The following is a 22,966-nucleotide window of genomic DNA, read 5'->3' as shown; positions in this document are numbered from 1 at the left end:
TCTGGACTCTAAAAGGGTCTCAGTAGAGGCCTGCGAAGGTACTGAACTGGGCATCAGGGGCTGCAAAGGCGCCTCACTGAATTCTGGAGAACTGATGACCTGCTTAGCGGTATAGTCGTCGGAAGGCTTAGCCTTGTGTGGTCTGTCTCTATATTTATCCTTGCATTTTTTTGGAATGTCTACGGATTGTTGGCTGACAGATGCCATTTTAGAATGTGAAGAGGGAAGACAAAAATAGCTGGCTACAATTAGAGCCCGACAACTAATGGTTTTCACATTAAAAAGGGTACAGAACCAGCATTGGAGGACATCATGGTCTGGGCCTAAACAAATGATGCAGTATGAATGGAAGTGTCGGTGTGGTATTTGCTTTCCACAGGTGAGACAATTGTTAATTTTTTCGGACATCAGTTAGTGCAAGAAAAAAAGGATCCCCAACAGGATACTTAGCCTTAGACGTTTTCAGCTGTAAATCAAACTCTGGTAGCGACCGACCTACACACTTGCGAACTACTTCTGCTACGGCTCCATGGCAAGAAAGACTGATGTAATGGTGTCGGCTGCCTTCCTTTATAGCACTGATGACCTGATGTCAGACTGCAAGTGACAGCAGCCGACACAGAAAAATACTGACTCTGGTATTCGGGCCGGCCGAGGCCTACCACAGCAGGGATAACCCACAGCTGACGACTGCAACAGTAAAACAGGAAGAACATCCATAGTTTTGGCGCCAATACAAAGAAGCAATGGCTAGTAGAATGCAGTCTAAGTGAATGGGTTTGTTGAGAAGGACCTGCTCATGCCTGGCTTCTTAGGTTATAGGTCTAATAGGTCCGTATTAGGCTAGCTGCCCTCAAAAGACATTTTAAATACGAGTTTAAATGATGGGTTTCAGTGACAGTTAAAAGTTTGGAAGAGAGAGATGATGGGGTATCTCGAGTAAGGAAACAAGTAGCAGCTTTGAAATGCCCTATACTGGGAGCCACTTAGCCTTAGAAAGAGAAAGGCAGCTGTCTTCTTTACATGGTGAGTTATACATGAATCAATGTATTTTACTGGAGAGGGTCTGGATTAATACAGTAGAAGATAACACAATGAAAACAGAAAAATGAAACATGCCAGTTACACTATTCAAACAATGTAACAGATGTGATGGAAAGAGAAAATAATTTAAACCAACTGAATTTTGAGTTGTACTATGAACCCAGGACTATTAGTGCAAGGTTTAGCATGCTGAATTTCTCCAGACCTCAACCTATTAGGATGACCTGAACTTAAAAGTTATTGTACAGGCTTATAAATATGTTTGTGCTTCCAAACACATCTGAAATAAAAAAATATTACAATACAGAGATACGGAGATATAATAAATGTATTAGGGATTTATTCAAGTATACTTTCCTCTCATGATTTCAGTATATTTAAGAAAATGTGATTAAGGCACTCATCATATAAAAAGATCTAGAAATCCTTACGTAAACTGTGGTGGGCTCTGGAGAAATAAGCAAGTTTCCAAAGGGTTGTATGAACTGAGAGTTGGATAGTAGTCCGTTTTCTGCTATTCTTTGTCAGGAACTGGATATTAGAATTTGCAAAAGTGCTACAGCCAGCTGTACAAATTACAAAGATAAAATCAGGATGGTATCTGCACTGTGTTATACTACAGCACAATTAAAAAATGTGTGATTCTGATATAGAATGCCTACTTCCTCTGTCTGCTAAGACAGCATGTAGGGCACAGTAGATCACTCAGGCTTACGGGCTAATACACATAAATAATACCGCCACATCTCCAGTTCTGTTTCATTTGATGAGACTCCCATTGCCTTCAAAAGTCTAGAAAAAAGATAGAATATAAATGTATTACCTTTTAGATTATACTTAAAATACCATACCAAAAAGCTGCAGCTTAACAGAGAAATTAAAACTATATTCCATTTGTTTACATTATGCTGATGAGATCAGTTCTTCTATTCTAACATATGTCAAATATGCTCAAAGCAATACAAAAAGGCAAAATACATTAATAAGCACTATCAGATTAAGCAGAAGCATTAACAGTTAAGACGATATGGTTATACCAGCATTGTTAAAAGTAAAATCATGATGACTACTGTAACAACCTAGCAGCAATGAATCATCTAAGAATGAGCTATAACAAATCTAATAACAGCTGGTACAACTGTGGGGCACACTTTTTTTATCTGTATGAGATAACTACCAAATAAAACAATGACAAAGTGCATTCGGTTTTTGCATGTACACTTACCTCCACTTTTGGTTTTCATCAGCACTGTAAACAGCTGTCAGGTAGAAGGACAATGTATAAGTGGCTTCCACTATGAGTGAAAGAAAGCAAATGCACTGAGGACTGAAATCTCTGAACTGAATTCACTGGAATCATATTGCCGAAAAACACTTTTTTAAGTGTTTTTGCAAGGGGCTAATCCCCACACTCCCTGAACTTATACATATCAACTCCATGGTTGCATCAACTCTAATAAGGGGGAAATTCCCTCCAAAAGGGCATCACTGCTGTTATAACTCGCTGACAGTGATTTCCAAAGTAGGAACTGCAATTGTCGGCATGGTGAAGCTTGGGCAGTCAAAGCTCGAGAATTCCACCTGTAGGAGAACCTATATAAATGTGATCAGACTGTTTTATATACTTATTGTAGCTATGGTTCTGCCATAGCTATATGAAACACATTTGTTTTAACTTTCAATGTACACATTTTCTTTTAACAGGAATTTAGTATATCAGTTACAAATTTATGTGTGGGGGGAGTGTTGATGCTGAGCTTTGGGTAGGGCAGTATAACAAATTTGAACAAACACTAATCACACATTTTTTTCAGAGACTATACAGAACCTAGTAAATACTTGGTGAGATCTGTTATCAAGCTCCAAATGTGACCTTGACTGATCCAGTAGTAATATTTCAGAAGATCTTAATATCTGAAGTACAGCTTTACTGGGCAAGGACTCTCAGATGGTAGGAGGGGTAACTTCCCAATATTAGACTATAGATCAGAATGACGAAGAGAAATTTGCCAATTTCTGTTCTAGTGAGATGAAGTCAGCCAGGGAGGAACACAGCAAAGAGTGGTTAGACTTTTAGGATGTTGCAAATCAATCTTGCAGTCATTGATGACTGCTGGGTTTCTTAAGAGAGCAAAAAAATAGTAATCTATCAGGGAAGGGAACGTATCCTGCACTAGAGCAATGAAACCGTCAGAAGTGACTAATAAGGAAAAGTAACTGACCAGGAATAAACTCTATTGCATAATCTGATTCTCAAGTATTAGAAAGGCAGCTAATTATTGTGATGTTAAAATTCATAACTGAAAGTGAATTTGACTAATTCAACTTAAAGTGACATACAATTGCATTTATCTATTGCAGCATTTTAGGGTAGTGGAAGATCTACGTGATGTCAGTATTATCAAAACAATTCCATTTTTATGTATTTTTGTCCTCAAAGCGTTGTTAATGCCACTGTGTGCCAATAGTATGTAAATAATTTTTTTTCTGTAAGAGCAGCCAGGCAATATGCATTAACCAGAAAAGAAATTCATATATGTTAGGTTAATGAGTCATTGTGAGACAAATTATTTTTTTTCTTGCACCAAAGAAGAGTTTTCCTTAGCCATACCACATTTGCTAGACTTTCAGTGGGAGGCTCAGTGTCCTTTGCAAGAGATTTGCTAGTCTTAGGAGGGAGGGTCAATGTCCTGGACTGGAGTTAGAGTGCAGAATGCAGTTGTATCTCAGTTAGTGTTGGGTCCTCATACCTAGACAGGATTCCCAGGAAAGAAGAGAGTCTCCAACTGCCAACAGTGGGAACCTCTAAAGAGACCATGCAATTAAGAGCCTGGAGTGGGATGCTCCACGTAATAACTATATTCATATGGAGGCTACAACAAATTTGTTTTAGCTGCATCAGAAGTTAAATTTATACTTAGATTTTTGCTTAAAAGGTAGAGAATTCTGTATGTGGACATTTTCTTTTGGTGAGACTATATATTTTTTCAACATATACTTCGCAACCTTGAATATAATCACTTGTGAGCTACACAAAAGCTGCACTTTCAGTTGCTTCTGTGCCAAGTAGTGTCAAATGCCACATCTGGTATCAACGGTGTGCAGAAGCTGTAGCATTCTGTGTCAGCCAGCTGTGTCTCTAACTCATGCTGTAATAGAATATAACCTACAAAAGAAAAAAGTGGGATAATAACTTACGTCAAGGAAAAGTAAATTATGGTTTTCCATTGCATTTAAAAATCATAAGAAACTTGGAAAAAATTGAAGTTTCCTACTACTGCTTTTTCTGTCCTCAAAAATGAAGTCTATGCATCTGTGTCACGTTCCAAGCCAGTGAACAAACTGCAATAACCCTGAAGTGAGAGTCAGCAGCAGCTACCAAATGCAGAATTATGTCTATGTAATGCTTATAATGTTTGCAGAACCACAGCAGACCACGGAGAAATTGACTGAAACTCTGGTTTAGAGAGGGATGGCAAAAGACTAGCATTTAGTGAGCTTACTAAATGATGAAACTTATTACCAGTACAGTAGTAATTCCAAAATTATACCACTCCTAAAGAAGTTGTCCAAGGAAAACAATATAGAGTCATACTTGGTTACTTTTGAATGCTATGCTATACAAGAGAAACATAACAAAAATGAATGGGCAAAAATATTCTCTTCACAACTGACTGAAAGTTCTTTAAAAGCATACATAGAAATAGCATGTACAGATTACTTGGACTATGATAAATTTTTGTCTAGGGCAGGTGTTACTCATGAAATGCAAGCTATTAAATTTCATAGTTTGGACTTTTAATGCCTGCAAGATTTTAATGGCTCAGTGGTGCATCGGTTAGCATTGCCGCCTCAAAGCAAGAGGTTCTCCGGTACGATCGTCGACTGGGGTGCCTTCTGTGTGGAATCTGCGTGTCCTTCCTGTGGTCGCGTGGGTTTCCTCCGGGCGCTCCAGTTTCCTCCCACATCCCAAAGACATGCTGTAGGTGGATTGGATACTCTAAATTGGCCCTAGGTGTGAGTGTGTGCGCCTGTGGAAGGTTGGGTGCCAGGCTGGCAACTCGACACCGTAAAACTCCACTGCCAATCATGAGCGGAAAGGTGATCCACTGTGGCGACCCCTAACCGGGAAAAGCCGAAAGAAGAAGAAGAAGAAGAAGAAGAACAGTATGATCTTAAACATACTGCAAAACTGTGGATAGAGCCCAATAGCAGCAATAAAGCAGTAATGACAGAAGGGCGACTGCTGTGCTATGAGTTAATTTAAGAAAGTAGGCATCTCAAAAGTTCATATAAATCATCACTGCAGTTCTGCATGTTCTGGGATACACTTTGTTTAAAACTGAGATGTATGTCTGTAAACAAAACATGTAGCTAAAAACTCACCTTTGACTTTGAAAAATTACGTGCCTATTACTGCAATAACTGTTACATGGTGGGAGAAAAGGCCATGTAGACAAACATGTTATCAGTAAAACAAACAGTGCTACTGGTAGGGATGTGGACACTGAAAATATGATAAAATCTTTTAATCTGTATTCTGGCACTGTGAAATACCTATATTTGGTGAAGTGAATATTATTTTCAAAGGCAGAGGCAAAGAACTACAAGGTTTATTGGATTTGGGCAGTATGTTGAGGCTACTGAAAAGTTCCTGTATGTCTAAGGCAGAGGCAATTTCTATTCATCGAGACAAAATGGAATATTCCATTGAATCTGTAGAGTTTCAAACCATCTCAGGAAAAGTACTGCAAGCTCTAACAGTAGTATCTGAACTAACCCATACTGTAAAACTCCATGGAAGTCATGGCAAGAAGGGAATGTTTTAAATTATTTAATTTAGAAATATGACCTTAACACAGAAGAAGTCAACTAGGTAAGTGTATTAACTCAAATTGAAAATGGGGGAGAGGCTGGGAACCAAGTATATGACAGACACTTTAAATATCAAATCATAAAGTACAGTTGTGTTCACTTACTATAAATGTAGACGTTCGAGTGTATTCACTGTTGCAGTCATCACATTTGGGTTATCTGCCTGCAGGTAGCCCTCAGCCGGCCTGAATACCAGAGTCTTCGATTTCTGCGTCGGATGCTGTCGCTTCTTCCATGACGTCAGGTTGTCAGGGGTATAAAACATGCAGCCGACGCCATTACATTAGTTTTTCTTGCCCCAGATGTCAGCTGCCCCCACAATAGGAAGCAATTATATGGTATGGAACATCCCCAGCAAAAAGCAAATACATATGATATAATATATGCCAAACAAGAAGGAAAGGTAAAAGTCAAGAGGAGTCAAGGGGGCTGGAGGGAGGGTAACCAGGACTGCAACAGTGAATACACTCGAACATCTACATTTACGGTAAGTGTACACAACTATACTATGTTCTTCGTGTTTCACTGTTGCAGTCATCACATTTGGGTTGATTCCCAAAGCTAAGGAAGGGTGGAGGTAGTTAAAGAGCATTAGGGCCAGCAATCAGGCCCTGTAAGACTGCTATGGCAAATCCAGCTCTGGATTTAGAAAAGATAGGCAGGTGGTAATGCTTGGTGAAAGTATGTACAGAGCTCCAGGTAGCAGCTTCCAGGATGTCGCTGGTAGGGACTCCTCTGAGAAATGCTGTAGAGGTAGATGCAGCCCTGGTGGAATGTGATCTTATCCCATGTGGGGTAGGTTTTCCATGGTGCTTGTAGCAGAAATGAATGCATTGGGCTATCCATTTGGAAATGCTTTGCTTTGAAATGGCCTCTCCTCTGCCCCTGCAGCAAAGCTAACTAGCAGCTGGTCAGATTTTCTGAGAGGCTTAATCCTGCCCAAAAAGAATCTAAGCTGTCTGTGCACATCCAGAGAATGCAGTATCCTTTCCCCTTTATTTTGAGGATTAGGGAAAAAAGTAGGCAAATGAATGGACTGGTTTACAGCCACATTAGACACCACCTTGGGAATAAAGGATGGATTATTCCTGAGGGAAACTCTGTTTGCATGGAAGATAATGAAGGGTTCCACTGCCAAGAGGGCCTGCAGTTCAGACACTCTTCTTGCTGAAGTGATGGCTAGAAGTAAGGCTGTTTTCCAAGAAAGTAATTTCAACTCTGCTGTAGCAGCTGGTTCAAAGGGGGGAAGAGTGAGTTTTTCCAATACAAAGTTAAGGTCCCAGGCTGGAGTGGGAGCTCTCCTGGGGGGTCTTAAATTCTTGGCCCCTCTAAGGAATTGTTTTAGCAGGGGAAACCTCAGCTTTGGCCGGCTAACAACTTGCTATATTCAACTGGACGTATAAGAGAATTTAAGTACCTTTATCTGCTTTTTTTTTTCAAAAAAATACAGTATTTAAATTGATTTTAACTGTGTGGAAGGAATATTTAGCTGAAATGGAAGTTTTCACTCTGCTCTTCAGTGTGGAAGGAATATTAGCTGAACTGGTAGTTAGTCAGTGTTTGCTGAATTTTGTTATTTGCTAGTAATTACAGGTGTGGGTGTAGTCACATTCTTTGATTTCCTGTCCTTGCCTATTTAAGTGGTACAGTGTGAAATATTTTCTGCTTAAAAACCTCAGCTTTGGCCGGCTAACAACTTGCTATATTCAACTGGACGTATAAGAGAATTTAAGTACCTTTATCTGCTTTTTTTTTTTTCAAAAGAATACAGTATTTAAATTGATTTTAACTGTGTGGAAGGAATATTTAGCTGAACTGGAAGTTTTCACTCTGCTCTTCAGTGTGGAATGAATATTAGCTGAACTGGTAGTTAGTCAGTGTTTGCTGAATTTTGTTATTTGCTAGTAATTACAGGTGTGGGGGTAGTCACATTCTTTGATTTCCTGTCCTTGCCTATTTAAGTGGTACAGTGTGAAATATTTTCTGCTTAAAAACCTCAGCTTTGGCCGGCTAACAACTTGCTATATTCAACTGGAACGTATAAGAGAATTTAAGTACCTTTATCTGCTTTTTTTTCAAAAAATACAGTATTTAAATTGATTTTAACTGTGTGGAAGGAATATTTAGCTGAACTGGAAGTTTTCACTCTGCTCTTCAGTGTGGAAGGAATATTAGCTGAACTGGTAGCTAGTCAGTGTTTGCTGAATTTTGTTATTTGCTAAAAATTACAGGTGTGGGGGTAGTCACATTCTTTGATTTCCTGTCCTTGCCTATTTAAGTGGTACAGTGTGAAATATTTTCTGCTTAAAAACCTCAGCTTTGGCCGGCTAACAACTTGCTATATTCAACTGGACGAATAAGAGAATTTAAGTACCTTTATCTGCTTTTTTTTTCAAAAAATACAGTATTTAAATTGATTTTAACTGTGTGGAAGGAATATTTAGCTGAACTGGAAGTTTTCACTCTGCTCTTCAGTGTGGAAGGAATATTAGCTGAACTGGTAGTTAGTCAGTGTTTGCTGAATTTTGTTATTTGCTAGTAATTACAGGTGTGGGGGTAGTCACATTCTTTGATTTCCTGTCCTTGCCTATTTAAGTGGTACAGTGTGAAATATTTTCTGCTTAACAACCTCAGCTTTGGCCGGCTAACAACTTGCTATATTCAACTGGACGGTAAAGAGAATTTAAGTACCTTTATCTGCTTTTTTTTTTCAAAAAAATACAGTATTTAAATTGATTTTAACTGTGTGGAAGTAATATTTAGCTGAACTGGAAGTTTTCACTCTGCTCTTCAGTGTGGAAGGAATATTAGCTGAACTGGTAGTTAGTCAGTGTTTGCTGAATTTTGTTATTTGCTAGTAATTACAGGTGTGGGGGTAGTCACATTCTTTGATTTCCTGTCCTTGCCTATTTAAGTGGTACAGTGTGAAATATTTTCTGCTTAAAAACCTCAGCTTTGGCCGGCTAACAACTTGCTATATTCAACTGGACGTATAAGAGAATTTAAGTACCTTTATCTGCTTTTTTTTTTCAAAAAAATACAGTATTTAAATTGATTTTAACTGTGTGGAAGGAATATTTAGCTGAACTGGAAGTTTTCACTCTGTTCTTCAGTGTGGAAGGAATATTAGCTGAACTGGTAGTTAGTCAGTGTTTGCTGAATTTTGCTATTTGCTAGTAAGTACAGGTGTGGGCGTAGTCACATTCTTTGATTTCCTGTCCATGCCTATTTAAGTGGTACAGTGTGAAATATTTTCTGCTTAAAAACCTCAGCTTTGGCCGGCTAACAACTTGCTATATTCAACTGGACGTATAAGAGAATTTAGGTACCTTTTATCTGCTTTTTTTTTCAAAAAAATACAGTATTTAAATTGATTTTAACTGTGTGGAAGGAATATTTAGCTGAACTGGAAGTTTTCACTCTGCTCTTCAGTGTGGAAGGAATATTAGCTGAACTGGTAGTTAGTCAGTGTTTGCTGAATTTTGTTATTTGCTAGTAATTACAGGTGTGGGGGTAGTCACATTCTTTGATTTCCTGTCCTTGCCTATTTAAGTGGTACAGTGTGAAATATTTTCTGCTTAAAAACCTCAGCTTTGGCCGGCTAACAACTTGCTATATTCAACTGGACGTATAAGAGAATTTAAGTACCTTTATCTGCTTTTTTTTTTTTCAAAATAATACAGTATTTAAATTGATTTTAACTGTGTGGAAGGAATATTTAGCTGAACTGGAAGTTTTCACTCTGCTCTTCAGTGTGGAAGGAATATTAGCTGAACTGGTAGTTAGTCAGTGTTTGCTGAATTTTGTTATTTGCTAGTAATTACAGGTGTGGGGGTAGTCACATTCTTTGATTTCCTGTCCTTGCCTATTTAAGTGGTACAGTGTGAAATATTTTCTGCTTAAAAACCTCAGCTTTGGCCGGCTAACAACTTGCTATATTCAACTGGACGTATAAGAGAATTTAAGTACCTTTATCTGCTTTTTTTTTTCAAAAAATGCAGTATTTAAATTGATTTTAACTGTGTGGAAGGAATATTTAGCTGAACTGGAAGTTTTCACTCTGCTCTTCAGTTTGTCCCACCCACCCTGTTTTTGTTTTGGTGTTAATCTTAGTGGCCTTGCAGCTGCCCGCCCCTCTTGTAAATTTGTGTTTGGATACTCCTTCTGGGCCCATCTCATTTGCTCACTCAACTGAGTGCAGTGAGATCATATTTTGATCTCAGGCACTCCTACTGTGTACAAAGAGAGCATCTGGGAAACAGAAAAAAAAAAAAAAAAAAAAATTTAAGCTTGTTTCCTGCCTTTCCTGTTAAGTGGTATAGACTATTTGTAGGCTTTTGAGCCCCCAGTTTTTTTCCCTATAACTAGCCAGTTTTCTAGTTTCAGCACTCAAATCTATTTCTTTGATCTCAGCACTTGTTCAGAAAAAAAAAAAAATAAAAAATTTAATCTGCTTTTACTGTTCTTGTGTTTCTACCTACTTTTTTTTTACTTTTGCATCATCTTAAAAGTACTCAATTGTATTTATTACTGCTTGGTGTAACTCATTCTAAGCCTTCTGGTTTAAACACTTGGGCTTCGGACCAGTTGTTTTGCACTGAGAGGGTTTGTGGTCTGCACTGTAGTGGCAGAACAGGTAGCTTACATCCTTCTAGGTTGGGAACTGCTGATTGAGGGCTCAGTGTCTGTTATTCTAAAAGTGTATTAATTCTGGTTTAAGCACTTAGGCTTTCAGGCCAGTTATTTTACATTAAGAGGGTTCGTGGTCTGCACTCTTGTGGAGGAGAGGCTGGACTCTGCCCTTCTGAGCTGGGAATTTCTGGTTGAAGGCTTATAGTGCATGCATATCTGAACTGCTTCTTACTGAAGTTGGTGCCTTGTTTGCTGTGGCATAGACTGGATTCGGGCCTGCTGGATCTAGCTTTGTTTGTGTAACTTGAGCACTAATCCAGGCATTCTCTAAAGTATTCAATTGTATTTATTACTGCTTGGTAGTAACTTGATTAAAGTTTAGCTGTCATTCTAAGTCTTTTGGATTAAGCACTTGGGCTTCAGACCAGTTGTTTTACATTAGGAAGGTTTGTGGCATGCACTGTGGTGGCAGGACAGGTAGCTTTCATCCTTCTAAGTTGGGAACTGCTGATTGAGAGCCCAGTGTCTGTTATTCTTAAAGTGTATTAGTTCTGGTTTAGGCACTTGGGCTTCAGGCCAGTTATTTTACATTAAGAAGGTTTGTGGTCTGCACTCTTGTGGGAGAAGAGGCTGGACTCTGCCCTTCTGAGCTGGGAATTTCTGGTTAAAGGTTTATAGTGCCTGAATATTTGAACTGTATCTTACTGAAATTGGTACACCTTGTTTGCTGTAGCATAGACTAGATCCAGGCCTGCTGAATATAGCTTTGTTTATATGCTTGTTGTTTGTTTGCTTGTTATTTCCCTGGAACGCTTAATTCCACCTAATACGGCTTCTCAGCTTCTGTGGCTCACTAGTGATATCTGCATTGCTTACTGTACTTATTTCCTTGTTTCACTTGAAAGAAAGTTACTGTTTGTCGCTTTTGCATTTAAGTTACCTGTAACACATTGCACTTAAGTTACCTGGCACTTGCTCACTAAAGCAATTATATAAGTCAGCACTAAAAATTAAAAGCACTACACCCTCACTCCCCACTGGCCCTGGTTTTCAATTATTAAGGAATTCTAATATTATTCTAGCATGTCCAAAGGTCAGTTGTCAATCTCCTCTCCGGTCCAGCTGGTGAATCTGGGAATCTTGAGGCAATGTTACAACTGCCTCATGTACACAGACAACCCTCTCCTCCTCCCAACAAATTCCAACACATGTGAGAGATGCAACCATATAGCCAAACTGGAGGCTAAGTTTCAACTCAGTACTGGCATAACCAGTCAGGAGGAGAAGGAAACCATACTCACTACAATTCCAGTCTCACATAGAACTACCACGACAGCAAACCAAACACATAATCACACAAAAACATACTCGGAGGCTCTAAATAAAGATCTGTCAAGCAGCAGAGACCTCCAAAGCAGACACCCAAGCAGCCGCCACTCCCAAAACAAAACACGTGCAACACATAGCTCATGTGCCAGTGTGCCAAACAGTCACAGCCTCAAGACTAAACAAATACACCTGATGGCACTTTGTAATAGGCAGACTTATCGTCAGGCACACTGACCCGCCCCACCAGGCTGAACAAAGGAGAGGGTCGTGAGCAGCCTGTCAGGTGCCAGGATCCGCCACAGCACACAAGCACTCCAGTCACCCAAGGGAAGTACAAATACACCCATTACGGTCCATGCTGGTGTGAATGACCTGAGACGACTCCTGAATCACATGAAAAGAGGCTACAAAGGAGCTCTCTGACATGTGTAGCCCAGCCGGGTATGCTGACCCTGACCTTGAGTAGCATCTTACCTCACCAAGAATGATGCCAACATGAATGGACAAGATGATCAATTTAACAATTACTATACTGCAAAAGCGGGCAAATATCTATCCCAGCAGAGTGCTGCCCCCTGACATCTCAGGATGCTCAGGTAAGAGCCGCCTTCCTCCAAAGCAAAAAAACACAGCACCAATGGGACCAGATGGTGTCCCGGCTGCGCCCCATGAACTCAAAGAAGAGCTTAAAACCCAAACATAAACTACTGTTCAATCTCAGCCTTACTACAGGATATGTGCCTGTAAAGAGGGCACACCGCAACAGTGGTCCCTCCATAAAAGGTGGTGCCTCAACGATCCTGGAAACTATCGCCCATAAGCCTGATCTAGCTTGGTCTGCAGCAAAGCTATGGAAAGGATCATCATGGACCTCATACAACAAAGCATATTGAGACCTACAGACAATCCGATCCTACCCAGTTCGGCTTTGTTAAGGGCAGATCCCGCCTCTTAAACCTGGTCAATTTCTTTGAAACAGTCACCAAGGCCATTGACGAGGGAAGGTGGTCCACACAGCCTACCTGGACTCCCTCTACAAAAGCCTTTCAATATTAATACCCCACATCGGGCATTATAGATAAGCTCACCAGCTTAAATATAAACCCCCTATGTCACTAGATGGATTGTAAACTGGCTCAAGAACAGAACCCACATGGTTAGGAATTGCTGGAGCTTCATGTCAGACTCCAAACCAGTTATTAAGTGGTGTCCCATTGTTGCCTCAGGGGTCCTGGGACCTCTCTTGTTCGTGGTATATTTCTCGGAGGTACAGGCCAACACGGAAGGACTGTGGGCTGACCAAGTTCAAGCAGATGACTGCAAATCCGTGCCATAATTCCACTCTCCAGCCGACACAAGCATCCTCCAAAAAGGGCCTCATAGAAACAGACAACTGGTGCCAGTGCCATGGCCTCAAGCTAAATGCCAAAAGTGTATAGTCATCCCCTTTGGCAAAACAAAGTGCCCACAAATTACCACATAGGTGGAAATCCATTAAGCTACAGAAGAAGGTAATTAGGGACCTGGGGACCCAAGTTGATAGCAAGTACTTTCATTTGACAACCACGTGCAAAGTGGTTAAAAAACATTTTATATAGCCCACCTAATCATCAAGGGGATTCTTACACTCAGATCAGGGAGGTCATCGTGCCTCTTACTCATCCCTCATCAGGGCCCATAATTCAGTACAATGCCCCCTTTGGGATGTACCTCACAGACACCCGCAGCAACTGGAAAGACCCCAAAAGTACCTCACCAAGAGGATCAAAGGGCTCAAACAGATGCCATATGCCGCCCGGTTAAAGAAACTCCAGCTCTACTCTTCACAGTGGCATACCGCCTGTTCAAAGGCTTATCTGTGCCTGACGAGATAAAGCCATGTTCAACCTGGAATTAATGGACATGCTGCACCTCAGAAAATCCAGAATCCCATCGAGCTAGCTACGCCGAGACTCCTGAACCTCAGCACTGAAATAAAAAGGACATGCTGGAGGGACAGATTCATAACCCAGAGGCTCTCCTTCACTCTTGGAATAAAAAATCCCAGTCCAGGTTAGACAGAGTCCTCATTGACTCTCTTCAAGAGGAATCTTGATGAGTGGATGGGAGATCGTAGGTTTACCCCGGTATCACTTCTGTGTCACTACTGTTAGATAGAGGCACAGTATACTAACTCCGGTCAAAAGGGCATAGCAAAATAAATTTAAAATGGGTGGCGAAAGCCAAACACATTCTGGCTAGGCTTATAAATGCCCTAGGGCAGATAGCCTAGTATGAACCTATGAACCTATGAGTGAAGAGGGGTGGCTCAGTATTATAATGTGCTGAAATGGCAGAGGCATGAATCTTAATTGAAGAGAAAGATAGGCCCTTGTGGAGCATGTCTGTTAAATAATCTAGAATATGAGGTAAACTGGGCACTGTTGTGCCCATACCCTGAGCCTGGCTCCAGGAACAGTATCTTTTCCACTTTTCTGAATATGATTTTCTAGTACTAGGCCTCCTTGCCTCAAGAATGACATCCAGCACCTGTTTACTGAGGGTTGCTAGAGGTGAGCTCAGGGAATTAGCCAGGCTGCAAGGTTCAGGGTTTGAAGCTGGGGGTACAGAATTTGGCCCGCCTGCTGGGACAGCAAGGAAGGGGTCAATTGAGGCAGGTGCCATGGTTGTAGTACTGCCAGATCAAGCCTGTGCAAGGGTACCTAGTGCCAAGTGGCCAGTCTGGTGCAATCAGCACTGTCCCTGGCTTGTCCTGTTTGATCTTTAGTAGAACTTTCGAGAGGAGAGGCAGAGGGGGGAACGGCATAAAACCGAGAGGCTTTCCCAGGTAAAGGACAGGGCATCCACTTTCCAAGCTCGACTGTGGGGAGTTCTGGTGCAGAATTTGTTCAATTGGTAGTCCTGAGGAGAGGCAAACAGGTCTACCTCTGGTGAACCCATTTGTTCTTCAAGAGCTTGAATATTTTGGGTTCCAGTTACCATTCGTGTGGGTCCATGAGATTTCTGCTTGCCGCCAAGCACAGTGAATTCCAGCTTGCCTGGCAGGAATTGAGCTGTAGGTTCACTTGGTAGCTCAAGGCTGTGTGTTCCACAGAGCCATGGCTAGTGGTGCAGAGTGGGCAGGAAATGGGTTTCCCCCCTGCTTGTTTACATGTACCACATAACTGTGGTGTTGTCTGTCTTTAGCGATAGTTGTCCTGGAAGAATAAGGTCTTTGAAGGCTGTCAGAGCATTCTGTACAGCTAACATTTCTTTTTGATTGATATGCAGGTGCATCTGTTTTGGGTTTCATTTGCCCTGAATCCACTGCCCTGCCATGCCATGTGAACCCCCATGCATAGTCTGATGCATCTGTTGTTAGGGTTTGGGCAGCATGGGGGTAGAGTGTAAGGGAGACCCTTGTTGTGGTAGAAGGCCTCTGCCCACAAAAGGAATTCTGCTCTTAAATAAGGAATGATAGGAATCATTGTTTCCAGGTCCTGAGAATGTTGACACCGTAGACTTTTTAGATACCACTGAAGTTTCCTCATATGCAGTCTTGCATATGGAATTAACAGAATGCAAGAGGCCATGAGCCCCAGGGCTTGCAGGATTTTCCTTGCAGATAGCTGGGTTTTGTGGCCAATAGTTTGAAGTAGGGTTGTCAAATAAATGTGTTTCTCTGGAGTGAGGAATGTCATCTGGGAAGTTGTGTTCAAGCTTGCTCCCAGAAATGGAATCTGTTGGCAGGGTAACAGGTGTGATTTCTTCTCATTGATGGTGTACCCCAGTGAGGTCAGAAGTCTCTTTACAAATGCCAGGTGTTGTAATAAGCAAGCCCTGACTGTCTGCCTGAATCAGGCAATCATCCAAGTATGGGTAAATCTGAATATTTCTCTGCCTGCAAAATGCAATGGCTGGAGCTAGGCACTTTGTTAATACCCTAGGCAGAGTAGATAAGCCAAAGGGAAGTGAAGAGAACTGATAGTGCATGTAGCCTGCCCTGAAACATAGGTATTTTCTGCAGGATTCCCTTATTGGGATGTGCAGGTAAGCTTCTTTTAAGTTTAGGGTTGCCAGCCAGGCAACCTTTTGGCCAGCGTACTGGTGGAAGCCAGCTGTTGAAAAAGTTAGCATTTTGAATTTTGGGAACCACCAAAAAAGGTGTTGAGGAATAGACAGGTCCAGGATAGGACACCAGGAGTTTTCTTTTTCTGGGAATCAGAAACAGTCTTGAATAAAAAACCTTTGTCCCTTTGTTCTGCTGGGACAGGTTTAATGGCCATGATACTGAGGAGAGAGAGCATTTATTTTTGGGCCTCTGTCCACTGATTTGGGGGAAGGTCTGGCCATCCACTTGGGGTTGGAAGTGAAATCTGTATCCTATGGAAACTATGTTTAAAACCCATTTGTCTTGTGTAATGAGTTCCCAGTTTTTTGCATGCAAAGTGAGCTTTTCTCCTAAGGAAGCAAGTAGTTGAGCAAGGCTTGGAAGAGTTAAGGATAAGTCATTGTGCCATTTTTCCATAGGGGGTGGCTTACTACTCTCTGCTTTGGAAGTGGGAGTCCCCCACTGCTTAGATCTGTGCATAGCCTGAGACTGAAGTCTTGGTGGTCTGCTGCTCGTGGGTCTGGACTGAGAAGGTCTGGTAGGGACTGGAAAGGACCAGTTTTGAAGGCCAATGCCTACTGGAATCTAGGTGGCTGTAACTTGTAAGAAATCTTTAACAGTTTGCATAGACGAAGCCCATCCTTTGAGGATTTTCTGCTTTATTACAAAAGGCGCCATGGTTTAAGGGTGCATCCAGTAATTGGAGCCACACATGATCTGGCAAGTTTTGTTCCTTAAGCCAAGCATGTCTTCTAAGTACAGACTCAGTAACAGCAGCCCTGCAAGATGCTTCTAAAACATCAAAACCACATTGCAAAGTATGTTTGCCAACTTGATCAGCAGAATGCATTAACTTTTGCAAATCTTTGTGTTCAGCACAGTCAGGAATCAACATAATTTCCTGTTTAAGTAGTCCCATAATATGCTGCTGATACTTTAACATATGAAACTGGCAATTTAAAGCCCTAATGGCCCAAGTAGCAGGAGTGTATACCTTCTTACCCAATCTGTCTAAAGCTCTAGAGTCCTTATCAGAAGGGGTAGAGTTTTTGCCAGTAGTAGCCTTAATGCCTTTTGGTCCTTGGGAAATGGTATCTTGATCCACAGTAGGATGCTTGAAGAGGAATTTGTGAGAGTCGGGTACTCTGTAGTACCCGTCAGGTTTCCTGGGAGCTGGAGGCAAAGTGTCTGGGGTAAGGCTAGATTCCAAGAAAACATCATATACAATCTCCAGAAAAGGAGGGATAGCTATTGGCCTGTGTTGAGGCAGGTTTAAAAATTCCCTAAGTCTCTTTTTGGACTGAGAATAGTCCTGGCTTTCCCAGCGGAAATGCTCCCTAAGGGTATGCAAGGCTTCACCCAAAAGAAAATCTTCTGAGGGGAAGCAGAGGGAATGGAATCCTCTGCATCAGAATCTCATAAGTAGATAAGGGGCAAACCAGGTCAGAAATTTTGAACAGAGATATCATAATCCTGATCAGAGGAATCAGGAAAGAAAAATCAGTTCCAGGTTCTTAGAGGGGAAGGCTATTCCCTAATTAAGGTAATAAGGTCTTCAGCCATTCTAATCATTTGTTTTTGAGGCATATGGGCCTGAGAATGCGCTTTGGTCGTCGGATTTCTAGGTGTAGTGCAAGCTTTAGACCTGAGGAATTCGGTATTCTTAGCTTGAAATTAAGTCAACGGGCTTAATATGAAAATCGGTAGGCCTGAAAACACACTCAGAAGCTGGTGCCTGCACAGTGGCTCCGGACCCATCCAAGGTAGAGACATCTGCAGGTCCCATAGTCGAAGAAGCATCTCGTGGCATACCAGACTCAGAATGAGTCTCAGTAGAGGCCTATGAATCTGTAGTAGCGGGTATCAGGGGCTGCAAAAGCATCTCACTGGCGTACCGGCAACTAGCTTAATGGAAGCGTCATCTGCAGTTTTGGACCTATGCGGTCTGTCGCTGTCTTTATCCTTACGTTTTTTTGGAAGATTGGTAGTCAGATGGCTTAATGAAGCCATTTCGGAGTACGGAGATCGAGAACGAAAGTATTTAGCTACAAAAACAGCCCGACGACCAATAGTTTGGGCATTGAACAAGGCACAAAACCGACAGCGAGGGACATCATGGTCTGGGCCTAAACAGGTGATGCAGTAAGAATGAAAATCTCTGTGAGGTATTACTTTGCTTTCCACAGGCAAGACAATTGTTAATTTTTTCTGAAATCAAAGGCAGAGCAAGAAAAAGATCCCTAATGGGGTACTGATCTTTTGAAGCACTCCAGGTCTGAAAACTTGAAAACGAAAAATTTCAGGAGTCAGCCGACCAGCACTTGTGAACTGCTTCTGCTTCGCACCGCACAGCAAGAAAGACTGATGTAATGGCGTTGGCTGCATGTTTTAAACCCCTGACGACCTGACATCATGGAAGAAGCGACAGCATCCGACACAGAAATCTGAAGACTCTGGTATTCAGGCCGGCTGAGGTCTACCTGCAGGCAGATAACCCAAAAGTGATGACTGCAACAGTGAAACACGAAGAACATCAAAGGAAAACTGTTAGCCTAGAAACTGCTAAGCAAACTACAACATAAGTATGAAATAACCTCATCTTGTATGCTACCAGAATCCCGAAATAAAACACACCATGTAATAAAACAGTCAAAGATGTTCATGTTAGTACTGATAAGAATACAGTGGAAGACAGTAAGCTAATCACAAAGCAACACAGTTACCAGCACAAAATGCAAGAATAATGCACATACAGATCTGAAAGAAGAAAGGTACCTCTCTGAGACAAAAGATGATGAAGTTGGGATAGGCAGTAATATAGAATTACATTAAAAATGGGTTGATGTAGTTCCCATTGCACAGCAGCCTGCAGGAAGAAAGCCAGTAAGAGAAAGGGAGTTGTAGATTAAACTATTGCAACCTGCGTATCGCCTGTACGAAGAGAGGGAACCTAGAGGAAATGGAAAGAGGAAATCTCTTACTGAAGGAGTTCTAAATGTTCTGTCAAACTGAAACAAAGAAGAGCGAACGTGGGGAATTCTAAGCCGCAGGTATGTAAGGAAAAAAGGAAAATGTAGCTATTAAGGTATAATTTACTAGTGTAGAAAAATGGGAAGAAATATAATTTGTTCAGAACCCTAAGCACACTCCTGACAGTCTGAAAGAGAACATGCACTTAAACGGGGAATCCTCCAGACACCAGTTGTATGAGTTAGGAAAAAGTAAAACATTTTTTTTTGTTTCGAGCTACCATTTGCAAAGAATGTTGTTACGTTACAGGAAATTGGGGCCTCCTACCTGAAACGATGAGGGAAAGACCAAATTAGCAAACTTAGAAGTGAGCCATACAACTTCAGAAGCTCACAATACCATATCTTGAAAGTGACAGCAGGAAATCATGGATATGACAGTGGAAGCTGATACAGACTGTTGAACCTAATTTATTCTCCTTCTTATTTTGGCAAATGCACATCAAATACACAACAGCTACCAGAACCAAAAGTTACATGGCATTAACAATGTAGATCACGTGAGGAGATAGCTAAAAACTAAGGCCTAAAAATTATGCAGACTTCACTGGTTAGGAATTATCAAAGAAAAAGAAAACATTCGGATCATTTTGTCCAGAATGTCAGACATCTCTGCAACCAAAGATCATGAATCCATTGATACCAGTGTCTATTACATGTGACATTTGAACACATAGATATGGACACTGTTTGGCCATTGGTGTGTATTTTTAGATGTCATGTGATTTTGTATGAGATGCATGAATAATTGGTGACTGGTGGATGGAAAACGATTTTCTTTTTTTAAATCTTATTTAAACTAATTTCTATGTAGCTTATTTAAAGACATCATTGGAAATGAAATCTCTAATGAACTGAATTGTTTGGCATTTTCTGCTGATCAAGACAGGTTTTTTTTTTATTTTATTTTTTTTATGTATGTTAGGGCATGACAGTTTGCATGTCTATATATACATATATATATATATATATATATATATATATATATATATATATACATATATATAAATACACACACACACACACATATATATATATATATATATATATATATATATATATATATTATATATATACATACGAACACATACATATACCATATATATATATATATATACATATATATATATATATATATATACTATATACATATATATATATATATATATATATATATAACATACCAGCCCTTATATATATATATCGCGCCGCCTTATACCCATACATACGCCTTACGCGCATACGCGCGCCTGCCGCCGCATACGCCTGCAGCATCTGCCGCCTTATGCGCCATACTGCCGCCCTTAACCCGCCATCTGCCGCCTTATGCTGCCGCCGCCCTTATATGCGCAACATCGCCCTTATGCCGCCCTTGCTTGCCTTAACATACTGCCAACCTTCTACTTGCCGCCGCCGCTCATACGCCTTATCACCGCCTTATCACCGCCGCCGCCGCCGCCGCCTTATATATGCCGCCGCCGCCTTATGCCGTATATATCTATATGCCACGCCTTATATATCTATACCAGTATACCGCATAAGCACAGGCTGACTCTCTCAACTCCCAGGACTGGCAGACAGCCAGACAGGAGGGAGAGAAAGGCAACTACACACACCACAAAACCAGCCTCTGTTACCACTCCTTGACTGAATCAAACAAATAAACACACAAAGACATGCTAGGAGGCTCTGGTAAAAATTTACCTAAACAGCAGAGGCCTCCGAAAGCAGACACCCAAACAACTGCTACCTCAAGACACCCCACAAGCAACAACATAAACCACAAAAAAGCAGTGTATTGCAAAGCAGTCCCTACAGCCCATAAGGCCAAATACAACACCAAACATACTTGTCATAGGTGACTCCATAGTCAGACACACTGGCGTCCACTCACCAGAGCTGAACAAGGAGAGGGTCACAGTAAGCTGCCTATGAGGCTAGAATCCGCCACATAACACAAGCACTTTCGGGTCACTCCCGCGGCAAGTACAAATATGACACAGTCATTGTCCATGCTGGTGTGAAAGACCTACTGAGGCGATACCTCCCTGGACTACACTGCATGAAAAGAGAGAGACATAGAGGAGCTCTCTGATTATGTAGCCCAGGCAGGTATGACCCTAACCTGAGCAGTATCCTTCCTTCACAAAGAATGATGCCACAATATAGAGACAAGATGATCAGCTTTAACAATTGGCTTAATGTGCTGGTGTCATTCAAAGGGGATCAGTGTCTGTCTGCCTGGGATGACATGCTTGACAAACCAGCTGCTTCATAGGGGCGGCTTGCACCTGTCACCTGGGATTCGGATGTTGGCTAAGGCTCTTGCCACCCCATAGTGCCTTTTTTGAAGCAAGGCTCAAATTCTAAACCTACCACCCTAGAAACAAAAATGGGAAGAAACTGAGGGTAATGCTGCTCCAATGCCAGAAGTCTAAATCTCAAAATACTGCCTTTTCAGGCCTTCTCAGTATGGAGAACATCGATGTCTGTGCTGTAACTGAAACCTGGTTCAAGGCTCCTGAGAGCACCCGGCACTATAGTTTTACCTCATATCATGCGTTCCGGCCCCAAACCGGACCACACCACAAAGGAGGGTGTATCCATATTCATAAAGGATGCCACACCTCCAGGTTGAGTGGCTTAGCCTGGCCGGAAACCATCAGGTGCAACTAACTATAGGCAAAACTGCTCTACAAATTGTAGCATGCTACAGGCCACCCTCTCAAACTCAGGAACCCCACACAGCCTTCCTGAAGACACTGGAGGTATAAATGTATCTCAAACACCATCATATTGGGTAGCTTCAACTACCGAATATAGACTGGGAACATTACTCAAGCTAACTTTCTAGCCTTGGTTCCTGGAGTTCATAAATTCCAAATGCCATGGAACAGCTAGTCACTGTTCCCACGAGAGGAGAAAATATACTAGATCTCATTGTCACAAACATGGGGACAAAATGCACCACACGGGTATATCCTCATTGGTGAGATCTGATCATAAACTAATCTCTGGAAATCCACATCGCCCCACCCAAACAAAAAGACCATAGTGAAGAACTTCTCTAAAGCAAACTTCACACTACTCCAAGACTGGTGTGGTATCCTTCAAGGCCCTGAGCCAGTGGAAACCACAACCCAAGCTCTTGAAGCCCTTACAAATGCCTTCTATGAACACCTCAGGACTGCATGGATCAGGCAATCCCAAATAAAACCAAGACTCTTTCCACAAGGGCAAGCGTCCAGTCTGGTGGACCCAGCCATTAACAAACTTTACAATAAGAGGAAAGCTATTACATGATAGAACAAAATCCATAAAAGGAAGTCACCCTGATCATTATTAGTAAAAAATACGAGCACTCATAAAATCAACTAAGGCCAATTTGAGAGAAAAATTGCCATGGATTCAAGGACAATCATAAGGCCTTTTTCAGCTATGTTAGGAACTGGGTGGAAACTCACAGATATGCTCAGAATTAGTCAAATGATACAAAAATCACTGAACCCACAGACATTGCCAACATACTGGCAGACAGGTTCAGTGCAAACTTCACCCCCTCTCCCCTAAAGGAGAGAGATAGCTATCCCAGTGGTGTAGCCTCCTGGACATCTCAAATGTGTGCAGGTGAAAGCTGCTCTCTCTAAAACTAAAAACACAGCATCAATGGGACCCGGGATGGTGTCCCCGGCTGTGTGCTACGAGCTAAAAGTGAGGAATTAATCCTGCACATAAGGCGAGCTGTTTAATCTCAGCCTTACCACGGGATCACGTGCCCAAGGAGTGGCGTCACGGCAGCTGTAGTCCCACTCCCCACAAAGAAGCGGGCCGAGGCGCCTCTGGGGACCCTGGTAATTACAGCCCCATAAGCTTAGCAAGTCTAGTCTGCAAAGCTATGGAGAGGGATCATAATGGAGCTCATAAACAAAGATATAGCCAGGACTTGCAGACATTGGACCCGACCAGT

The 22,966-nt window shown here is 41.6% G+C and overlaps 1 protein-coding gene across 2 annotated transcripts in view; it reads right to left on the bottom strand.

Moving 5' to 3' along the window:
- Positions 1-669: 669 nt before the first annotated feature.
- The window catches only part of LOC122805501 (putative methyltransferase DDB_G0268948), a 262,527-nt gene continuing 240,230 nt past the window's right edge, over positions 670-22,966 (bottom strand). For both annotated transcript variants that reach the window (XM_044075693.1, XM_044075692.1), the window contains exons 6-7: positions 1,707-1,836; positions 670-1,610 (exon numbers count right to left, since the gene is read on the bottom strand). In XM_044075693.1, coding sequence (XP_043931628.1) covers positions 1,746-1,836 — 91 coding nt within the window. In that variant the 3' untranslated portion in view covers positions 670-1,610; positions 1,707-1,745. The remainder of the gene's footprint in view (positions 1,611-1,706; positions 1,837-22,966) is intronic.

Source organism: Protopterus annectens, chromosome 6.part1, assembly GCF_019279795.1.
Source record: "Protopterus annectens isolate FY-2018-M chromosome 6.part1, PAN1.0, whole genome shotgun sequence".
In the NCBI taxonomy this organism is placed as follows: domain Eukaryota; kingdom Metazoa; phylum Chordata; order Ceratodontiformes; family Protopteridae; genus Protopterus; species Protopterus annectens.
This window is presented reverse-complemented; position numbering and strand designations above follow the sequence as displayed.